This window comes from Rana temporaria, chromosome 1 (assembly GCF_905171775.1).
Source record: "Rana temporaria chromosome 1, aRanTem1.1, whole genome shotgun sequence".
NCBI lineage: Eukaryota > Metazoa > Chordata > Amphibia > Anura > Ranidae > Rana > Rana temporaria.
This window is the reverse complement of record NC_053489.1, coordinates 622,585,215-622,608,907: the sequence shown is the minus strand read 5'-3', so window position 1 is coordinate 622,608,907 and position 23,693 is coordinate 622,585,215. Positions and strand designations below refer to the sequence as shown.

The 23,693-nt window shown below is 46.5% G+C and overlaps 1 protein-coding gene across 13 annotated transcripts in view; it reads right to left on the bottom strand.

Annotated features, from left to right (window-relative positions):
- ADD1 (adducin 1) overlaps positions 1 to 23,693 on the bottom strand; it is a 112,130-nt gene that overhangs the window by 41,151 nt on the left and 47,286 nt on the right. For all 13 annotated transcript variants that reach the window (XM_040335333.1, XM_040335334.1, XM_040335320.1 and 10 more), the window contains exons 2-4: positions 18,807 to 19,020; positions 14,767 to 14,929; positions 4,691 to 4,842 (exon numbers count right to left, since the gene is read on the bottom strand). In XM_040335333.1, the coding sequence (XP_040191267.1) occupies positions 4,691 to 4,842; positions 14,767 to 14,929; positions 18,807 to 19,001 (510 nt within the window). In that variant the 5' untranslated portion in view covers positions 19,002 to 19,020. The remainder of the gene's footprint in view (positions 1 to 4,690; positions 4,843 to 14,766; positions 14,930 to 18,806; positions 19,021 to 23,693) is intronic.

Here is a 23,693-nt window from a genome sequence, read left to right as displayed (position 1 = left end):
TCACAGACACTGGCGCATATTTATGCCGCCGTAGCGCATCTTCTTTACGCTACGCCGACGCAGCGCAGAGAGGCAAGCACTGGATTCACAAAGCCAGTGCTGCCAAATCAGCGCTGGGTTTCCTAGGCGCAAGCCGGCGTATGTGGAAGTGGGCGTGAGCCATGCAAATGAGGCTTGACCCCATGCAAATGATGGGCTGAGTCTCAGACAGAAACGTATAATGAACGGCGCATGTGCCGTCCCGTGGACGCATCCCAGTACACATGCTCAGAATCACGTCGGATCTACTCCCTAAGATACGACGGATCACTGCCTACGGCGTGAACGTAACCCAAGCCCAGCCATATTCACGTCCAACGTAAACAACGTAAAATACGACGGCTTGAGTTCCTTGGTGCAGACCTTTGCATGGATGCTGCTGAGTTACACCTCCTTTATGGGGCATAACTTTACGCCGGACGTATGACTTTACGCGCACTGCGTCGGACAGACGTACGGTCGTGAATCGGCGTATCTCCCTCATTTGCATATGTGAATAGAAAATCGATGGGAGCGCCAAATACATCCAGCGTAAATATGCGCCCACTCTACCCCGGCGTAGGCAAGTTACGTCGGTCGGATGAAGCCTATTTTCAGGCGTATATAGTGTTGTGGGCACGGCGCACAGATACGACGGCGCATATTTGCACTTACGCGGCATATCTCGAGATACGTTGGTGCAAGTGCTTTGTGAATCCGGGCCAATGTTTTTATTTCACTTATATTGCTGGCTTTGTTCTCACACGTTGTTCTGTCTTGAAGACATTTAAAGCTCCGCTGGCAGAAATCCAGGCTGTAAAAGGATAATTCTAGATCCTTCATTATTTCACTCTTAGTGCACCTTTTTGGTCAGAGCAATAAAGATTTAATAAGGAAAAGTAGGACGGTGTAAGTAGATCAGGCAGAATCACCCATAGTTGAAAAGAGAAGCAAGTCCAACGTAAGCCAGTTTGGCTGGGTCACAAGAATGCAATCCGTTTTGCACTACTGCGACCCGTTTTTTTTAGCAGAGCGATCTGAAGTCCGTTCTCTTCTGACCTCTCAGAAATCAGTTCAGGCACCTCATCATCCCGACAACGGCAGTCTGGATCTGCCAGGTGCCTGGACTGACACCCGTCTCAGCCTCTCAGTGCTCTAGTGAACATGGAGGAGCAAAGCGGAGAGCTGCTGATCGACAGCCAGCATCCCTCTGCTCAGGGAGCTGTGAGAACGGAGTCATCAGCGATGTCAGAGAGCCCGATTTTCAGTGTAGAGGCGCCGGGGGACAGATGCAGCATTGGTCCAATGCTGCATCCACCTAGGCAAGTATGATGGAGAAAAAAAAAAAAAAAAACAAGCCCATACTTCTCTTTTAAAAGTATAACTAAAAGCAAACTTTTTTTTTTGTGTGTTGGATAGAGTGAAATATGTGCATGTGCCCCCATTATGGAGAGTCAACCTTCAAGTGGAAGCAGTGTTGGAAAGTTTACCTTAATGCACAGAATATAGTAAGGGGAAACAACCTTTATAGTTTAGAAGCACTTTAAGAAACTGTGAATGGACTATTGGTAACATAAGAAACCTTTTATTATAGTGGTCAGTATACAGTGCCTTGAAAAAGTATTCATACCCTTTGAAATTCATTGTTACAACCAAAAAACGTAACATTTATTTTAATCTGGATTTTATGTGATAGACCAACACAAAGTGGTACATAATTGTGAAGTGGAAGGAAATTATAAATGGCTTTCAATTTATTTTTTACGAATAAATATCTGAAAAGTGTGGCGTGTATTTGTATTCATCCCCCTTTACTCCAATACCCACAACTAAAATCTAGTGGAACCAATTGCCTTCAGAAGTCACCTAATTAGTAAATAGAGTCCACCTGTGTGTAATTTAATCTCAGTATAAATACAGCTGTGAAGCCCTCAGCAGTTTGTTAGAGAACCTTTGTTGACAAACCACATCATGAAGGCCAAGGAACACACCAGGTATGTTAGGGGTGAAGTTGTGCAGAAGTTTAAAGTAGGGTTAGGTTATAAAAAAAAAATAAAAAAAATAATGAACAGTATAGCACAACTGCAGACCTACCAAGTCATAGTTGTTTATCTAAACTGACAGGCCAGGCAAGGAGAGCATTAAATCAGAGAAGTAGCCAAGAGGCCCATGGTAACTCTGGAGGAGCTGCAGAGATCCACAGCTCAGGTGGGAGAATCTGTCCACAGAACCACCATTAGGCTACTTTCACACTGGGGCGCTATAGCGCCTCTCCTGTCACTCCAGTGTGAAGCCCGAAGGCTTTTCACACTGGAAGCGGTGTGCTTGCGGGATGTTAAACAAAGTCCTGCAAGCAGCGTCTTTGTGGCGCTTTAGAAGCGGTGTATACACGGCTCCTAAAGGGCCGCTGCCCATTGAAATCAATGGGCAGCGCCGTCAAAAGAGCCTGCAAAGCGCAATGGCGGCAGTGTTTTTAACCCTTTTTCTGGCTGCTAGCGGGGGTTAAAATCGTTAAAACGATGTTAAAGGAACACTAAAGGTTCGTTTTTTATTAGATCAATTGTTTGCTGTAAGCTAGAGCATTTAAATATCACTTACCTCGTTTTTCCTTTTGACCTCCAAAATACAGTAATCCAGGTTTGAAAATGCCATTTCCTGTCACTCCTCTTCTTGCTTTCCACCAGCATCTGAGCCGTTTTGCATGGTGGAAAGCAGAATGTTCTCACCCCCTCCCTATGACTACAGCCCTGCGTGAAGATGCTCTCTTATCCCTCACAGGCATGGAGGCTAAGCCTAATGGGAACTGTAGTTCCCATTAGGCCGTGATGTAGCAAGAATGAATGTGCACCGCAAACCAGGAAGTCAGTGAGAATAACGATTCAGGATTGCTGGAGGTGAATAAAACAGCTTGATTTCAACAGGTATCAAACTAGTTATAATGCAAAACATTACTTTTTACTTCATCAGCTACTGTCAGACTTTAATTTAAGAGGAAAAATGTTTTGGCTTTACAACCCCTTTAAGGTGCCGCAACAAATAGCAACGCTTTACCGCCGTCACCCCCAATGCCCCAGGGTGAAAGCACCCTTAGTCATACACTCCACAAAACTTTATGAAAGAGTGGCAAGAAGAAAGCCTTAAGAAGACCCGTTTGTAGTTTGGGAGAAGCCATGTGGAAGAAGGTGCTCTGGTCAGATGAGACCAAAATTGAACTTTTTGGCCTAAAAGTAAAACACTATGTGTGACGGAAAATTAACACTGCACATCACCCTGAACACACCACCCCCACCGTGAAACATGGTGGTGGCAGCATCATGTTGTGGGGATGCTTTTCTTCAGCAGGGACAGGGAAGCTGGTCAGAGTTGATGGGAAGATGGATGGAGCCAAATACAGGCCAATCTTAGAAAAACTTGAGACTGGGGCGGAGGTTCACCTTCCAGCAGGACAACGACCCTAAACATACATCCAGAGCTACAATGGAATGGTTTAGATCAAAGCATATTCATGTGTTAGAATGGCCCAGGCAAAGTCCAGACCTAAATCCAATTGAGAATCTGTGGCAAGATTCGAAAATTCCTGTTCACAGACACTCTCCATCCAATCTGACAGAGCTTAAGCTATTTTGCAAACAATGGGAAAATATGTCACTCTAGATGTGCAAAGCTGGTAGAGACATCCTCAAAAAAGACTTACAGCTGTAATTGCAGTGAAAGGAGTTTCTACAAAGTATTGACTCAGGGGGGCTGAATACAAAAGCATGGCACTTTTCACATATTTATTTGTTAAAGCGGGGGTTCACCCTAAAAACGATTTTCTAACATTACATCCAGCTCACTCTCTACATTGACAGTATGCCGTTTGTGTGTTTGTTTTTGCTGTACATAACTAGTACAGCTATTTTCTTCCCCGGCTTCCGGGTCGGGACTCCCGCGGAAGTGGGTGTTCCTATCCAGCAGGTGATTGACATGATGACAAAAACGACCTCACCTCGTCGCATAAGGAGCGTCACGAGTTGCCGAAAGAAGCCGAACGTCGGTGCGCAGGCGCCGTATAGCGCCGACTCGCCATAAGAAAATAGCTGTACGAAATATGTACAGCAAAAAACAAAAAAGGGCATACTGTCAATGTAGAGAGTGAGCTGGATGTAATGTTAGAAAATCGTTTTTAGGGTGAACCCCCGCTTTAAAAAAAATAAAAAAATAAAAAAGTGAAAAACCATTTATCCTTTTCCTTCCACATTTATGTGCCACTTTGTGTTGGTCCATCACATAAAATCCCAATAAAATACATTTACATTTTTGGTTGTAACATGAAAAGCAAAATGTGGAAGTTACTACACAGTGAGCAATAGGGGATCATTATATACATTTATATCACATGAATTAAGTATGGATAGAGGTTTATATGTTTAGAGCCGGTTAGACGTTTATATAAATGGATCCAAGTGGTGTACGCAAGGAAATGGCTGTTTATGTGACGCACATATCCTAGACTGAGGGTAACCCACAACTGAAATATAATCAAAATAAGCACTTTATATAAATGGTACTAATTGCAGTAATTACTGATTTTGTCGCACCCAATGTGATCTAATGTTCTGATCTGTCAGATTTTGACATGCGTGCCTCTCTGCATGTGATCAGAACTGGATCTAGATAGTTTAATACTCACTGTAATGTGATTGTAGATCAGCTGGGACCATCCGAACAGATCAGCTAGTCGGTAAAATGCGGCTAGTTTACATCTAAGCAATTTTTCTCCCTTTTCATAAGCAATGGAGTCAGAGCCTCGAAGATCATTCACAGGTGTGACCATTCCCAAGCCTGAAATAGAGAACAATGCAGGTTACAAAAACAAAGGCCATAAAACGCTAAAGCTGAACTCCAGTGTGAACATTTGCGTTGGTGTAGGAGCTTCCTGTAATAAAGACCACTTTGCCGCTCTCTTTGTGCAGAGCAACTGGTCTTGTATCCACCTCCTCCTGTAGTTTTCTGCAGACGGCGTGTAGTGGGTGGGTGTTGGGTCCCTCCTACAGCTCTGCTCAGGCTATGTACAGCACATAGATTATGCTACTGTGATTTGTAAGGTAATACCTGGGCTTGGAAAGGCATTTTGTGCACACAAAGAGGATTAATATCCTGTGTGGTTATGAAGGAATACATTTAATAATAAAAAAATAAAAAAAAGTCTATTGTGCTTGGAGTTCAGCTTTAAGCATATTCCTCCATAAAAGGTGATACAAGGACACTCACAAATAGAAATAATAATACATAAAAAGAAAGTTTAGCACAGTTATACATACATTTTAGTCATATGTATGTCTAAAATAAAAATACATTCCCTTTAAACTTGGTAGCACAGCAGAGAATGCCCAGCAGAGGGTATCTTGCTATAAATCTTAGGCCGGCTCTTAGGTGGTTGGAATCTCGGCCAGTTCAGCAGGAATCAGCTGAGATTCAAACTATTAATGGGCAGGCTGAATGTACCAATTTGATTTATCAACTTGGGTGCAACCAGGCTGCTAGATTTCCTTGCGGTTATCGCTAGCGGCTGCCATGTCAATTGCTCAGCAGGAGCGATTGCCACATCAACACTGACTGTTGATAAAAGGAATCGTGCAAATTTCACAGTCTATGGCTGGCCTCAATATGGCAAACCCTGCGTCTGTACATGGTTTGAAATTACTGCAAACACTGATAACTACTAACTGAAAAAAAAGACATCACACTTTAACTGTATGGATAACATTAACAGATCCAATCATGTTGAAGCGGAGTTCCAACCATTTAAAAGTCAGCATCTACAAAAAGTGAAGCTGCCGACTTTTAATAATCAGACACTCGCCTGTCCCACCGTCCAGCAATGCAGGCGCACAAATCCCCGGTCCTCTCCGTCTCCTCTATGCAGCGCAGGCATTCTAACTGGGCACAGGGCTGTGAATGGCCGGGCAATCCTTTGGGACCTGTGACATGTCCCAGAAGATTGCAGGGAGGGGGAAAGGTGATCTCCCTTCCAGCGCCAAGGGAGGAAGTATGAACTGGGTGCCTCTATAAACAGCCCCCCCCCCCCCCCCCAACAAATGGCATGCCAAATGTGGATTGTCAGGGGCTCACCAGCAATTTAAGCAGAAGTTCTATTTTTGGGTGGAACCCCGCTTTAACACAAGTTTTTAGAGAAGTTTTTGACATGCTATAAACATTGTAAAAGGACCTGATCCTACGGATTTGACTTCTGAAAATGCAGAATCGACAAACCAAAGCACAGCAGTCTTTTTCAAACCAGCTTTTTGATGTGAGCACAACCAACTACAACAGACGTCAAAAGCGAAAAAATAGGATTTTTTGTACTCACCGTAAAATCCTTTTCTCTGAAGTCCATGGACGGACACAGCTCCTTAAATCTTGACAAGTGGGTTATGTTCCCTGTTTACAGGAGAGGACTAGGCAGAAACATGTTAAATAGTTAAATACATGTTACATTAACAGAGTTGAACAGCCCCGCCCAGGGGGCGGTCCCTCCAGACATAACCCTCCTCACTGCAGCTTGCAGCCTCAGTTCGTAACAAGCAGTACAAACCTAAAAAGGAGGGGTGGGAGCGGTGTCCGTCCATGGACTTCAGAGAAAAGGATTTTACGGTGAGTACAAAAAATCCTATTTTCTCTTATCGTCCATGGACGGACACAGCTCCTTAAATCTTGACAAGTGGGACGTCCCCAAGCAGTGTCAAAAAACGAGGGGTGGGAAATATATCAGTAAAAACAATTTTAACTTCACCCCAAAACAAGCAGAGCTCCTCAACGGAGGAGGTGCAACTTTAAACAGCCGCCGGCAAAAACTAGCGGCTGAAAAAAACATCATAAGATGCACTCACAGCAACCATGTAAATTCTGGAAAAAGCGTGAACGGACGAGCAAATCGCCGCCTCGCACACCTGTGAGACCGACGCATGATGTAAAAAAAAAAAAAAAACCCAGGAAGCACCAATTGCCCTGGTCGAAAGTGCCGTGACCGGAAAGGGGGGCCCGCCCCTTAGAAGCATAGGCCTGTATGACGGCCTGCCTGATCCACCGAGAAATGGTGGTCGACGAGACCACCAGGTCCTTTTGTGGACCAGACACCGACACAAAAGAGAGTCAGAAGCTCCGAAATGGAGCCGTAGTAGGCTGGTATACCCGCAAAGCGCGTACCACGCCTAAAGTATGAAAGGCCGAAACCTCCTTCGGAAGAAGGGAAGGTCGCGGGCGCACCATTACCTAATCCTTATGGGGGATCAAGCATGGCGGCTTGCAAGACAAGACCGCCAACTCAGAAACCCCTCTAACAGAGGTAAAGGCCACTAAAGGGGCCACCTTCTGAGATAGTGTCAAGAGAAAATCTCTCTGATGTTTCCAAAAGGAAGGTTCCTGAAGAACCGAGAGCACCAGAGTCAAAACTCATGGGGGAAGAGATGGGCCAAGAGGGGAAAGTATATGACAAACCCCTTGCACACAAAAAAAGGGGACCCACCAGGGAACGGGCCGCAAAAAGGCCACTAAACGAACACAGCCAAGGCTGAAATCTGCCCCCAAACGGTGCTTTAAGCAATTTTTAGATCCAATCCAAGCTTTAAAAACAGCAGGACCCTTGACACCGAGAGTACGCCCGTGGACGTCACTCCATCCCTTCGCACCAAGAGAGGTGCGACGGTAGATCCTCCGGAAGAAGACTACGGTGCCCTGTTGAGATGACCGAGTCAGACAGACCCTGGTCACCTAAAGTCTGGCTTCCAATAACCATGTTGAGCAAGTCAGTGACTGTACAACAGGAGGAAGTATGGGACCTTGAGACAGGAACCTCCTGCCCTGGCAATCGCCAGGGTGCCTCCGCTACCAGGCGCCTGATATCAGCGTACCAAGGACACCGAGGTCAATCTGGAGCGATTAGAATCATCGGGATCTCCTCAGCATCCACTCTGTGGAGCGGCCGAGGAAGCAACTACCATGGAGGAATGGCAAAAAATCACTGATACAGACAACACAGGGCCACCAGCGCGACTGACGCGTCTGTACAAGATCACTAGACCTGGCCACTAACTTTGACACCCTTGCGGCGAAGACAAGCTGCCAGGAGATCCATGCCATGTGAGGCTCACCTCCTGCAAGGGAGCCGAAACAACCCAAGCACAAAGACCAATCGCCCTGGTCCAGCATCTGGCGACTCCAGTAGTCCGCCTGCCGGCATACCTGATGGTAGACTGAAGCCAAGGCCGTGGCGTTGTCTGGCTGAAACCAGATCGGTCGACCACAAGGAGAAGCATAGCCTGATCGCCTAAAATAGTAGGACAATGAACAGTAGACAGCACCTGGTATTCCCAGGCGGTCTCTCACCAGGCACTAGCCAGGCCCGACCCTGGGTAGCTACCGAGACCAGACACATTCAAGGAGGTGTGGTCATAGGTCCACGCAAGTCCAGCGACTCAGGGCCGACTGGACCCCCCAGTTTTGTGAACCTCCAGGTTCACAACCCGTGAGCTGGCATCCGTCGTAAACACCGACCACTGGAAGGAAGGAACAACTTCCCGGACCGAAGAGTCGGGAATCTGTCACCAACTCAGAGAGACTCTGACTAGGTGGCGCACAGGAATCTAATGATTTCAGAGACAAGAGATTTTTTACCACCTGGACAGTAGTTCCCCTGGAAAACCAGGGTGTGGAACTGGGCATACAGTACCACCTTGAAGGAGGCTACCCACAGACCCCGAACCAGCAGGCGCCCGGAGAGAAGACCGATTGCGTGATGCCAATACCTTCACCGCAGACTGAAGAGTCTGCAATTTCTCCAGGGGGAAGAAGGACCTTTGCCACTGAGGAGTCTGGATCAACACTAGATACTCCAACGCTGAGTCGGAACCTAGCATGCCCATGATTTGAACCCTGGGTCGCACACATGGAGGGCAGGCTTGCTGCCACCGAGCTACACTTTCTGGCCTAAACGTTTAACATCCACCCGAATCTTCGGAGGGTCTGAATGGGAATAACCCATCCACTAGGTCGGAGACAGAAGCTGCTCTCAGAAGAAATTCGTCCAAGTAGCCAATGAGGCAAAGCCTCGCTGTCCCAACAAAATTCAAATAAGTGCGAGCTCCTAGCTGAAAACCCATGGTGCCGACGCCAGATCAAAAGGGAGGGCCACAGGCTGACAGAGACCCTTCTCTCATCACGAAGCACAGAAAAAAACACTGTGACATGTGCAAAACGGGACATGAATGTATGCATCCCTGATGTCCGAGGACGTCAGGACATCCCCCGGATGAAGCGCAGCTACCACCGAACAAATGGATTCCATGCAGAACTACCCGACGTTCAAAGGTATTTAGGGCCTGAGGCCCATAGAAAACCCCAAAACTCTCGTCCTGCAGGAAAGGTAAAATTACCTTGCAGCTTAGCAAATCCCACACTGCCCAAAGCAGACCGACGGGCCGAGAGAGGAAGACACAAGGACAGAACTTTGTTCTGTGGATAGGAGGAAACCCTATCTAGTACTCCGAAGAGACCACCTCGCAGACCCACTAGTCGGAGAGCAGAGAGGTTTCACTGAATTGTGAACCTGCAAGCCGCCCCTCCCACCTAGAGCCCAGGTTCACACTGCTGCGAATTCAAAATCGCGGCAAAATGCGCGATTTTACCGCGATTTCGCGGCTGCGATTTTGGCCGCAATTTAATGTAAATTGCGGCCCGAAATTGCAAAAAGTAGTACAGGAACTACCTTTTGAAATCGCACTGATTAGGACAGTGCCATTGGGCTATATACATTGGCAGGATTTGGGTGAGGCGTGATCGGCTTATGCACCCAGGGACAGAATAGTCCCCCAGCTGGGCCTTTGACGGCCTGGGAGGGTTGCGCCTAAATAATACACACACATGGTGTGTATGTATATTATGTAGGTGTATGCACACATGTCTTTGGAGGAAACCGGAGTACCCGGAGGAAACCCACGCAGACACAGGGAGCGACAATGCAAGCTCCAGGAAGATTGGCGTCAGTGTGCGGATTCTAACCAATGACTCTTTTGCTGCCAAGTAATGGAGTTAAGCACTACACCACCGTGTGCATAAAACCATTCTGAAACAGACGCCCTGGATAACAAGGGCGCAGCATTCAATGAAGCATCACAGACCTATATGAGGCCCTGGACCAGCTGGTCCGCTAGGCTAATAACCTCAGGAGAGAGTCGGTGCTCCTCCACTGTCTGGTGCAAAATGCTCACTCTGTGAGTTGTATACAGCACTAGGGGTCAGAACTACTCCAGGATGGCCGCCGAGCGTTCAGAACGCGGCCACAGGAAAATGGCCGGCACAATGTAAGCTGCGCCATAGCGGGGCTACGACAAAATGGGCGCCAATGGGAGTTTTCAATGCAATTGAAAAACCTCCCAAAAAATGGTGCCAGCGTCGACTGAGACCCCAGTGTAGTGGGCACAAGCCAGACCCCAGCATGGTAAACATGGAATGGGTCAGTACTTCGGATCTTCTATCAGTCAGATCCATAGAAGTGGGGGTTCCCGCCCGGCGGTGAGGGACTACAAAAGCCCTCAGTGGCTTTTCTCATTCCGCATCTCAGAAATTATCAAAGAAGGGCACAGAAGGAAAAAACCTACACAGCGGTCTGATTTGTGTGATCCAAAAAAGACCGAGCCCTCGGCGGAAACCCAGCTGCACTATGCAGCTTAGGAGAGTCCCTTGCAGCAGTAAAAAGCGCACCCATAAAATGCCTTATTCTGCCTTTTTTTTTTTTTTAACTAGGTACCTGGTCCATGGCTCCATAACAGAGCATTCCCCAGGGGATAACGGGGGAAGGGGGCACTCTTTTACCGCCCGCCCGCAGTCCACCCCCACCCTGGCACAAACTGTGTCCAGGACTAACAATAAAAACTCTGTGGGAATCCCAGGTGCTAACACCTGCTGCCACCACCAGCATGTGGGGAAGGACCCAGATACTGACTCCAATATTTACATAGTGTGTATTATAATATGCACACCTGTCCATAGAAATAGACAAAAGCTCCTAGAGCCCTATTCAGGGCCTCTCACCCACTTGCTGCGCTGACCAGGGGTAACCAGGGGACTCCCTCAGGAGGAGACTGCCCAGCGCTGCCTCTGAGAGGAAAAGAACCGTGAGGTAACATCTGCAGGGACCTGTGTTTAAACAGGAAAAGCCTCCTAGGGCTGTTTTATTTAAGGATAAGTCACAGATACAGCATAAAAAGCAAAACCATTACAGGTGTCACCAATCAGTCAGCGTCTGCTGAAGTATAATCATAAACATCTGTGCTCATCACAGGGCTTTTTACCTCACAGGAAAGCCCAATACAAAAAAGAAAAAAACACAGGCCAGATAACACAGTCCCCTCAGGAAGGCCCCCTCCCCCCTGACAGCGGCAATGTTAGCAATGCAGCAAGGGAAAGGAGCAGGGAAGGGAGAAGGGACCCCCGAAGCCCAGGAATGCCCAGCTGTACCAACCCACCGAAGCAGGAGGGACTGTACTTACCCGTCCAAGCGAGGACTCGCTGACGCATTCCTGACAGAACTACAACCGAAATGGAGGTAGCTGTCGGCCCGGTCCACTGAGTGAGACAACACCACAGCCCAGTCATATGTGGACCTCGGAGCAAAGCTCACCGGCCACCCCAGGAGTCATGGGGTATGGCGTGGCAGACCAAGCCTCTTTGCAAAGGTGTGCCCACGCTTGCTGGTCGGACTGAGTAGACTACAAGGATCTATATTATCCAGCCTGTCTCTCAGCCGACAGTTGAAAGAAGATTCTTCAAGAAAAAGTGAAAATAAAATAAAGAAGATAGAATAAAATAAAATTTCTCCTCAGGGCGCTGGGCCCAAAGGGAGCCATACGTCCTTCTCCTTTGCTAGGCAGAACGAAACCGAGGCTGCAAGCTGCAGTGAGGAGGGTTATGTCTGGAGGGACCGCCCCCTGGGCGGGGCTGTTCAACTCTGTTAATGTAACATGTATTTAACTATTTAACATGTTTCTGCCTAGTCCTCTCCTGTAAACAGGGAACATAACCCACTTGTCAAGATTTAAGGAGCTGTGTCCGTCCATGGACGATAAGAGAAAAGGTATCTTTGCTACTACGGCGGATTTAGCGAACACTTGAACACACTCCTAATGAGGAAAATAGTCTTTTGGATGAAATAGGTAAAAAAAAAAAAAGGTTTTAAAATTCCCCCAAAATCTGAAACAAATAATGGAATGAATGCATGGAAAAAAAAAAAAAAAAAAAAAAACATCTGTCGACTATATTGTGTAACCTTGACTTGCAATTTAGTGGTTAGTGATTGGAGAGCAATAAATGAATGAACAGATCTCGGATTACCATCTGGTGTAGATTTCTTGAAGTGACCTTGCTTTATCTATGTCTGTCGATACTGCAAAATTAAAAACGTCCTATGCACCATTGAGATTGTAAATGGGCAAAATACAGGGCTACAGAAAGCCGTGTACGCCATGAACACACACCGTAATCGGTCTAGTTGAGATGTGTTCCCAGCCCTCTGCGCATGCACAGATGTACCACAGGTCTCAGTTCCCAAGAGAGCTCCGTGTCACATCTGCACATGCGCAGGGTTTCCCCACATAAAGACTGCCATAGCAGGTGAAAATGTGTACCTGGTGATCCTCATACCAACCACCAAAGGAGGCATTATTCCTTCAAAATATTCCAAAAGACCATAATTATGGGACTTTATATATGCTGCCAATAGTAAAACAAACACATTTAAAAATATCAGCAGATTTTATAACCACTTGCACACCCCGCTATAGCCAAAATAACAGTGCAGTCAGCTAGTTCTGTGACTCCGTCATATGGGCACAGACGGTGGGATCTGTGATCGTAGCATCTGGGAGGACACAGATTGGGGTAAAGAGCCAATCAGCCCCCCACTGAACAGCATCTGCCGATTGTCAAATTTCCAGCATATCCCTTTGACAGAAATCTATCAAATTGACTTTTGCCAAGCAAGGAAGGCCACACACTAATCAAAATTCAGATGGTTGCTGCTAAAACACGTCAGATTCCCTTCAGTGTATGGCAGCTTTGGACATAGTTTGCATGCATAAGGTGCCAGTGTATGGCACCGTCTGCATCCAGTGTACAAGTTTGTACACTGGAAGCCCTGACAGCTGCAGTAACTTGCCTTGTGTGGTATCCCATGGACCAGAAAGGTACACTGGTGACAAGGTGTGACTGAAGTTCCCCTCTACTCACTTCCTCTTCCCTGTCTAATGAATAACTAGACTAGGGATCCCCATGTATTGTCTGCTCTACACATATGTATCTATAAAACAGAGCAACTTCTTCCTGCTGAAATGACTGCCCAAAGTTATAGAAACACATTTATCAAATTGTGCTTAGTAAAAAAAAAAAAAAAACTTAGTATACCATCCACGGAATCTCTATTAGGCTGGGTTCACACTGGTACGCCAAACGCTCCAACATTGGGGAGCACGACATGTGAAAAATCAATGTTTCCCTATAAGAGCTCAACTGGTCCAACGAAAGTCGGTCCGACTTAGAAAATGCTCCCTATACTACTTCAGTCTGACTTTGGTCATACTTCAGCCCATTGAATATCATTGAAGTCGGATCAAAGTAGGATCCTTGTCCTTACCATCTGACTTTTGACATCCCACATGGTGATTACAGCAGCAGTAAAAGGAATTTATCTCACACTGGGATTGTTTTGATTGGTCAAATGACAAGTCTGACTTTCCCAAAATTGCTTCCTGTTCATTCAAGTCGGATGGATGTAGGACCAATGTAGGACTGATGTCGCAAAGCAAAGTATGATGAAAGATGTATGACTCTAGCGTCGTACCAATGTGATCCCAGCCCCATGGCTGGGTTCACACTGATACTACATGACAGTCCTACTACTTTCATCCTACTTTGCTCTGCGACATCAGTCTTGCATCCATCCGACTTGAATGAACAGGATACTACATTGATCCAACTTTGTGATAGAATGACTTGTTCTTTGACCAATCACAAGAATCCCAGTGTGACCTAAATTCCTTTTACTGCTGCTGTAATCACCATGTCAGATGCCAAAGTCAGATGGTAAGGACAAGGATCCTACTTTGATCCGACTTCAATGATATTCAATGGGCTGAAGTAGGATCAAAGTCGGACCAAAGTAGTACAGGGAGCATTTTCAATCAGACCAACTTGTGTCGGACCAGTTAAGACGGCTCTCATAGGAAAACATTGATTTTCACACGACATGCGACATGAGCTCCCAATGTCGGGCCAGTGTGAACCCAGCCTAAAATGCCAATAAAACTAGAAATCATGATGCAGTACACCTGAAAAGAATCTACAATTAATCGGGCTGTTTATCTTTCCTACCTAGATAATCAGAGTACGTATCAAAGGCTTGCTACAGGATTTGAGCTTTTTTGCACGGAAGCAGCAAGAGAAAAAAATAAAAAAAAACTGTAGCAAGGAATGTTATAAATGCTTTTCAGGTGCTCCCATAATTAAAGTGCATGGAGCAAAAAAATAAATAAAAATCTACTGTATGGCACACCGCTCTTTAAATGCGTGGGGAACATGCAAATGTTAGCCTTAGGGTTCAAGGGTCAACATAAATTTTGAAATTAAGACTTAAAGGATCCCTTTTAATAAGTATTTATTTTAGAATGGCAATCTGAAAACGCAACATGAAACTGCATTAGCAGAATTCATACTTACTCAGGTTTAATGCTGCCATTCCACCCTGTGGGGCTGATGGGTAAACACTTGGTACACTTGTGGTCATAAAGTCTGCTATTTGTTGTAATGCCAATAACCCAGTGGGATTTTTTCCTTTCTTGAATTGGTCCTGGATCATGGTTTCCAGTTCTTCACAAAAGGCCTAAGGATGAAAAAAAAAAAAAAAAAAAAACAACAAAAAGTAAAAAAGTAAACTGCCATTGACTAGGGTTATGACAATTCTGCTGTCAAACAACTAATCACTGCATATTTTTAAAAGGTTTAAAATAAATGTAAACAAGAGTGAACTGCTAAATGCAAAGTCTAAGGGTGCATTCACACTTGTGAAAGCACCCTGACTGCGATTATATGAGAGAACCCCACCGAGGGGTTGCTGTGATTACCTGCAGAAGACAGCCTAAATTAATGCAATAGGAGGCTGCTGGCTGTCCCAAACCAATCATGCCCGTCCGGGGTTCTCACATATAAAAATCGCAGGCAGGGTACATTCGCAAGTGTAACTAAAGATAAATATAATATTTAAGAGACAGTTTTACCTGCCAAAGTATTTGTGAATCTATTCAGGCAGTCTTGTGTGGCAGACTACCCTGACACCATACTGCGCAATTAACCTGTTATAGTGAAATGAAGAGAAAATCTACAGTGGTCTGGAGACTCTGCAGGAAGAGGATGTGTAGCAGGGGCCACAGGGAAGATCTCTTTGGATCATGGATGTGGGAGAACTTGCCAGGGAAAGGAGAGTCCTGCATTATAAAAATACAGTGGGTAAAATTATTATTTGAACCCCTGCAGATTTTGTAAGTTTGCCCACTTACAAAGAAATAAAAGGTCTATACATTTTGTATCATAGGTGTATTTTAAATGAGAGACAGAATATCAACCAAACATCTAGATAAAAACATATGATACAAATGTTATAAATTGAGTTGCAGTTCAGTTGAGTAAAATAAGTATTTGATCCCCAAGCAAAACTTGACTAATTACTTGGCGGAGAAAGCCTTGTTGGCAAGTACAGAGGTAAGACATTTCTTGTAGTTGGTTACCAAGGTTGCACACATCTCAGAAGGGATTTTGGTCCACTCTGCTTTACAGATCTCTGAATCCTTAAGGTTTCTTGGCACGTCAACTCGAAGTTTCAGCTCCCTCCATAAATTTTCTATAGGCAAACTTGTTATACTTGCCTCCACTGTGCAGCTCGTTTTGCACAGAGTGACCCCGATCCACGTCTTCTGGAGTCCCTCGGTGGCTGTCTCTGGTCCTCCCTGCAAGAACTCCACACATTCATGCGAGCTCGCATTGTGTGGAGTCCTTGCGGGCGTGCTCCCGTGATACAGCGAGTGGCCATAGCTGCTCACTGCATCACCCGGTCCCGCCCCTCGGCGCACCGCATCATTGGATGTGATTGACAGCAGCACAAGCCAATGGCTGCTCTGCTTTCAATCCATCCGCTCTAGCCAATCAACGGCCAGGCTGAACGGCGAAGAGGATGACGGGGCGGAGCACAAGACTTGAGGGGTCAGGCAAGTATAACGGGGGGCCGGTATTGTCGGAAGTTTTTTCACCTTAATGCATAGCATGCATTAAGGTGAAAAAACTTTTACCTTTACAACCCCTTTAAGGTCTGGAAACTGGCTAGGCTACTCTATGACCTTAATGTGCTTCCTCTTGAACCACTCCTTTGTTGCCATGGCGGTATGTTTTGGGCCATTGTCAAGCTAGAAGGCCAATCCATGACCCATCTTCAGTGTTCTGGCTCAGGGACTGAGGGAAGACCGTTCAAGATTTTACAATACATTGGCCCCTCAATGCAGCAAAGTCTGCCTGTACCTTTTTTTTTGCTAAACAGCCCCAAAGCATAAATGTTTCCACCTCCATGGTTGATTGTAGGGACGGTGTTCTTAGGGTCAGAGTCCGCATTTTTATTCCTCCAAACACAGCGAGTCAAGTTAATGCCAAAGAGCTACATTTTGGCCTCTTCTGACCACAACAATTTCTCCTAATGCTACTCCGAGTCATTTAGGTGCCCATTGGTAACCTTTAGACTGGCCAGTACATGTGCCTTCTTGAGGAGGGAGACCTTGTGGGCGGCTGCAGGATTTTAACCCATGGCGGCGTATTGACTTATCAATGGTTTGTTTAGTGACTTTGGTCCCAACTGCCTTGAGATCATTCACAAGCTTCTCACGTGTAGTTCTGGGTTGATCCCTCACTTTTCTCATCCTGATCATCCTTACCCCATGAGGCAAAATCTTGCATGGAGCTCCAGACTGAGGGGGACTTATGGTTATTATGGTTATTTTGGATTTCTTCCTTTTAAGAATAAATTGCTCCCACCGTTGTCTCCTTTCTCACCAAGCTTCTTGCTGATGGTCTTGTAGTCCATTCCCATCCTTGTGCAGGTCTATAATCTTGTCCCTGCGTCCTTTGACCATGCTGGCGAGGTTTGAATGAAAGGAAGAGATTCTGTGGACAGGCGTCTTTTATACACATAACGAGTTGTTGCTAGGAGCACCTTCTTAAAAGCAGAGCTCCGTCCACCCCTTTAAAAATTGAAAGTCAGCAGCTAAATATACTGTAGCTGCTGACTTTTAACATTAGGACACTTAGCTGTGTTTGAGTCCAGCGATGTCAGCACAGCAGCCGATGTTTACATTGGCTGGTTGGATGCTGCCGCAACCATTGCAGGAGAAGGAAACCCGGAAGTGTAGCCTTTCGGCTTCACGGCTGGGTCCCTACTGCACTGAACACTCTCACTGGCCCAGGAAAAGGGGAGGGATGGGGGGGGGCAAACTGCTGACGTAACTCGCCGCTGTCTCCTGGAAGTGGGGACAGGGTGCTCCACCACGACTAGGTGCCAAATGTGGCACCGAGGCGGGGGGAGGAATCAGATAAGCAGAAGTTCCACTTTTGGGTGGAACTCCACTTTAAATTGACAGGACCAATCTGTGTACCACATACTGTAGCCAGTCTGTGGGAGCCAGATTTATTGTTGGTTGGTAGGGGATCAAATACTTATTTTACACACTGGATTGCAACTCAATTTTTAACATTTGTATTGTATGTTTTTTTTCTGGGTTTTTGGTTGATATTCTGTCTCTCATTTAAAATACACCTATGATAATTATAGACTCTTCATTTCTTTGCAAGTGGACCAACATGTATTCTGAGGACAAAGTGCTACTAAACACCAGATTTAATGAGTAGAATTCATGATTAAAAAATATAAATGAGCTCCCCGGCCATCACGGCTACCTGCAGGAGGTGAACTCACATCCATGTTAATTAAGATGCCTCAGATTGCAGATTTATTTTTAATCCACAATTAGCAGGGCTTTGCAGCCAAACTGTTTGCAAGAACACGGAGCCCAACAGTGACACTTAAGGATATACTGAAATAAACTATATTTACTTAAAATAAAAAATCACAGTGAAAATTAAAGCCTAAAGACCCCTTTCACAATGGAGGTGTGTTTCAGTCACTCTAGTGCTAAAAATAGCTTTTGTAAATCGCCTGAAAAAAGCCTCATCTGCAATTCCAGTGTGAAAGCCCAAATGCTTTCCACACTGTGGCGCTGCACTGGCAGGACGTAAAAAAAAAAAAGTCAGGCAAGCAGCTTCTTTTAGGCATGGTGTATACACCGCTCCTAAAGCGCCCCTGCCCACTGAGATCAATGGGCAGCGCCAAAGCGCCTTAGAAACCCCTTTATTCTGCCCCTAGCTGGGGTTAAAAGCACTGCAAAAACGACGGTAAAGAGCCACTAAAACTAGCGGCGCTTTACCGCGGACACCCCTGCGCTGGCAGTGTGAAAAGGCTCCAAGTGCAGCAAAAAACACAATCAGAAAAGTCAGCATAAGAGACATGACAGTCAGTAGGATTTGTCCTTTCCGACTCCTCTTCTGTTAGTCAAAGGAACAGTTTGGACTAAGTTGGTCTGATTTTTGTTTTTGTGATTTGACATGTTTTTCATCATGGGCCTTTTTATTGCAGCATTCTTTGTTTTTTGTCCCTGTTAACTCACCGGGCTTTGAAGTATCATAGAAACTCTCTTTTTCTGCTCCATCATGTTGAAGTCCTGTCGAAGATCAGGTGCCATGTTTCTTTCTCTAAGGTACTCCGGGTTATTCTCATCCACCCGGTCAAAATATTTTTCCTTGTGGGGAGCATTCGTAGGGGGTGGTGAAGTCACCACCCCTGCACTGGAATCACCATTCATAGCTCACTCTTAACCGGTCCTAAACACAAGGAGAAAAAAAATAAAAAAATCAATAAGATTTCATATAACTGAACCTAAAATATCCATCTCTGTTGCATACTAACTCAACAACAAGTTAAAAAAAAAAGAGATTTTTAATACAGCTTACCTGTAAAATCTTTTTCTTGGAGTACATCACGGGACACAGAGCGGCATTCATTACTATATGGGTTATATGGAGTACCTTCAGGTGTAGACACTGGCAATCTTCAAACAGGAAATGCCCCTCCCTATATAACCCCCTCCCATAGGAGGAGTACCTCAGTTTTGTAGCAAGCAGTATGCCTCCCAAAATGGTCCTCAAAAGAGGGGTGGGAGCTCTGTGTCCCGTGATGTACTCCAAGAAAAAGATTTTACAGGTAAGCTGTATTAAAAATCTCTTTTTCTTTATCGTTACATCACGGGACACAGAGCGGCATTCATTACTATATGGGATGTCCCAAAGCAATGCTTACAATGAGGGGAGGGAGAACATCTCCAAGACAAAAGGATTTAATTTAGAGATATACTCAAATCATAATAAATCCAACTTATTTGAGAAAAATAATCTTAAATTTTAAATTTAACTCAAAAAAAAGAGGAGCCCCCGGATCCGAGGGTCTCAAACTGCAGCCTGCAGCACTGCCTGCCCGAAGGCAGTATCAGTATTCCTTCTTACGTCCAACCTGTAGAATTTTGTAAATGTGTGGACAGAAGACCAGGTTGCCGCCTTGCAAACTTGAGCCATAGAGATCTGGTGGTGTGCTGCCCAGGAGGCGCCCATGGCTCTAGTAGAATGAGCCCTTAATGATACTGGAGGAGGCAACCCTTTCAAGCCGTAGGCCTGAGTGATCAATTGCTTAATCCACCTAGAAATGGTGGACTTTGCAGCTGCCTGCCCCTTCTTGGGCCCATCCGGTAGAATAAACAGCACATCTGTTTTCCGGATCTTCTCTGTAGCTTTAAGATAGGCCTTCATGGCCCTGACGATATCCAAGGTATGCAGCAACCCTTCCTTTCTGGAAGTAGGTTTAGGGAAGAAGGATGGTAATACCAAATCCTGGTTCAAATGAAAACTGGATATGACCTTCGGTAAGAAGGAAGGATGAGGGCGGAGAACGACCCTGTCCTTATGAAATATAAGATATGGTTCCTTACAGGATAAGGCTGCCAGTTCCGAAACTCTTCTTGCGGAAACTATGGCAACCAAAAACACCAACTTCCTTGTCAGTAGAACCAAAGGAACTTCAGCCAACGGCTCAAACGGTTGTTTCTGTAAACTCGACAGAACAAGATTTAAATCCCACGGACAAAGCGGGGATTTAACTGGAGGTTTAATACGTAAGACCCCTTGAAGGAAGGTCTTAACCATCGAGTGGGTGGCCAGTGGCCGCTGAAACCACACTGACAGGGCAGAAATCTGTCCTTTGATTGTGCTTAATGCCAATCCTTTATCCACTCCTAGCTGGAGAAAACTTAAAACTCTATCTATGGTGAACTTGCGAGGAAGCCATAGCTTGGACTCGCACCAGCCTATATAGGCCTTCCAGACCCTGTGATAAATCACCCTAGAGACCGGTTTCCTGGCTCTGATTAGGGTAGAGATTACTTTCTGAGACAGACCTCTACCCCTGAGAATCAAGGATTCAGCTTCCAGGCCGTCAAATTTAGATGCCGTAAGGCAGGGTGGAGGATCGGACCTTGCGATAGCAGGTCTGGCCTTAGAGGCAGAGTCCAAGGGTTTCCCACTACCATCCTTAGGATTAGTGAGTACCAAGCCCTTCTGGGCCATGCTGGAGCTACCAGGATAACTGGTATGTGCTCCACCCGGATCCTGCGCAGCAGGCGGGGTAGTAACTGGAGCGGGGGAAACGCATAAAGAAGCTTGAACTGATGCCAAGGGCAAACCAGAGCATCGGTTCCGCAGGCCATCGGATCCCTTGAGCGGGACATGAACCTGTCTAGCTTCTTGTTGAGTCTCGATGCCATGATATCCACGTCCGGCACTCCCCATCTTTGGCAGAGTGCTTGAAAGACTTGTGGATGCAGAGACCATTCCCCCGGCCATAGAGTCTGGCGGCTTAAGAAGTCCGCCTGAAAGTTGTCCACTCCGGGAATGAATATTGCCGATATGCAGGGCACATGAGCCTCTGCCCATAGGAGAATCAAGCTCACTTCTCTCTGAGCGGCCTGACTCCTGGTCCCCCCTTGGTGATTTATGTATGCCACTGCCGTGGCATTGTCTGATTGAATTCTCACCGGGAGCCCCTGCAATTTCGACGTCCAAGCCCTGAGGGCTAGTCGAACAGCTCTGAGCTCCAAGATGTTGATGGGTAAAAGCTTCTCTGGCTTTGCCCAAATACCTTGGCGAGTGGAACCATCCACAATCGCTCCCCAGCCCGTCAGGCTGGCGTCTGTGGTCACTATCTTCCAAGCCACTGGGCTGAAAGATTTTCCCTTCAGTAGATTCTGAGGGTCTAACCACCAACACAGACTTTGCCGGACTCTTGATGAGAGAGGCAACGGGATATCCAAGGCCTGTGGCCTTCTGCTCCATGCTGACAGGATGGCTGCCTGCAGGATGCGAGTGTGGCTCTGGGCGTATGGCACCGCCTCGAAAGTAGCCACCATCTTGCCTAGTAATCTCATACATAGGCGAATAGTCGGTTCTTTCTTGCTTAGAACCAGTAGGATTAATTCCTTGATGGCTTTGACCTTCCTCAGAGGTAGGAACACCCCTTGTTGTTCCGTGTCTAATCTCATGCCGAGATATTCCAACTGCCTTGTGGGCTGGAATGCTGACTTTTCTCGATTTAGGACCCAGCCGAACCTCTCGAGGTATTGGACCGTGAGGGCCACTGCTCGTTCCAAGCCGGGAGACGAGTGGTCTATGACTAGGTCGTCCAGGTATGCTAGGATCGTGACCCCTTGGATCCTTAGCTTGGCTAGGATTGGAGCTAGAACCTTCGTGAACACCCGGGGGGCCGTAGCCAACCCGAAGGGAAGCGCCACGAATTGGAAATGACGCGAAGCCACCATGAAGCGTAGATATCTTTGATGTGGCTGATAAATTGGAACATGAAGGTAGGCATCCTTTATGTCTAAGGACGCCATGAAGTCGTCTTTTTGGAGTGTGGCAGCTGCTGACCGCACGGATTCCATCCGAAATGAGCGGACTTTTAAGTATGCATTTACCATCTTTAGGTCCAAAATTGGCCTGACATCTCCATTGGGCTTTAGGATGATGAATAGGTTGGAGTAGAAACCCAGCCCCTGTTCCAGGACTGGTACCTCTACTATTACTTCCTGGGAAAGTAGATGATCTAGAGCCGACCTTAATGCGGCTCTTTTCTCCAGATCGTTTGGAATCCTCGACTCCTGGAAATGAGGAGGAGGAAACCTTAGGAATTCTAGCTTGTAGCCTGTGGCCACGGAAGACCGTACCCACTCGTCGGGAATGCTGGCTTCCCAAATCTCCGAAAAGAGTCGCAGCCTTCCCCCCACCTTCGTGGGTGGGGGCGCCCCTTCATGAGGTAGACTTGGGGGCTGGTTTTGCTGGCTTGCGAAACCACTGCCTCTTGCCCCTAACAGCCTGTCCTCGTGATCTGCTGTTGAAGCCGAAGTTTGTTCTTGCAGGAGGCCGTCGATACTGCTTGGCATTAGAGGGCCCCTGCCCAGGGGAGGACTGTCGTTTAAACGCAGGTCCCTGAACCCTCTTCTTAGTTGGCAAGAGAGTACTCTTGCCGCTTGAAATGGTCTGAATGTATTTATCTAAGTCCTCTCCGAAGAGCCGTCCTCCATGGAAGGGAAACCCTGCCAGGAGCTTCTTGCATGGGGGCTCAGCCTCCCAGCTCTTTAACCATAAGAGTCTTCTCATATGGATAAGGGATAATGATAAACGTGACGCTTGTTGGATAGAATCCTTGATTGCGTCTACCGTAAAACATATGGCCTTAGGGACATCCGAAAATTCTTCTGCCTGCTCGGCAGGAATAAGTTCAAGCATTTGCTTAAATTGATCCGATAAAGCTTGAGCGACTCCAATCGCAGCCACGGCTGGCTGTACTACTGCCCCTGCAGAAGTGAAGGAGTTCTTAAGTAGGGCTTCCAAGCGTCTATCAACTGGATCTTTGAAAACCTGTACGTTTTCTACAGGACATGTTAACGATTTGTTAACACATGAGATGGCTGCGTCTACTGCAGGAGAAGCCCATCTCTTGGAAAACTTTTCTTCCATAGGATATAAGACAGAAAATTTCTTAGGTGGAAAGAAAACCTTGTCTGGTTTGTTCCACTCTTGGAACAAGACTTCCTCCAATAGAGGATGGATCGGAAACACAGCACTGCTTTGAGGCGCCCTCAGTGAGCCCAAAGCTGAAACCGTCGATACCTGGAGATCTGGTACAGGCAGGTTGAATGCCTTATGGACCAAGTCCGTCAAGCCCTGAATCCACCAGCTCTCCCTCAGGGAGACTGCCCCAGACTCCTCTGTATCCGGATCTTCGATCCCTGAACCTACTTGGTCTCTGTCCAAGAGGTCCAATTCCCCAGAGGAAAGGACCTCCTCTTCCGAGGGTCCGCGCACGGGTGACGGAGATCTATTCCGCTTACTACCCCGCATGGCTGCGGCTATCATTTCTCCCATGCTTCTCCGCATCTCATTTAAAGAGGCGA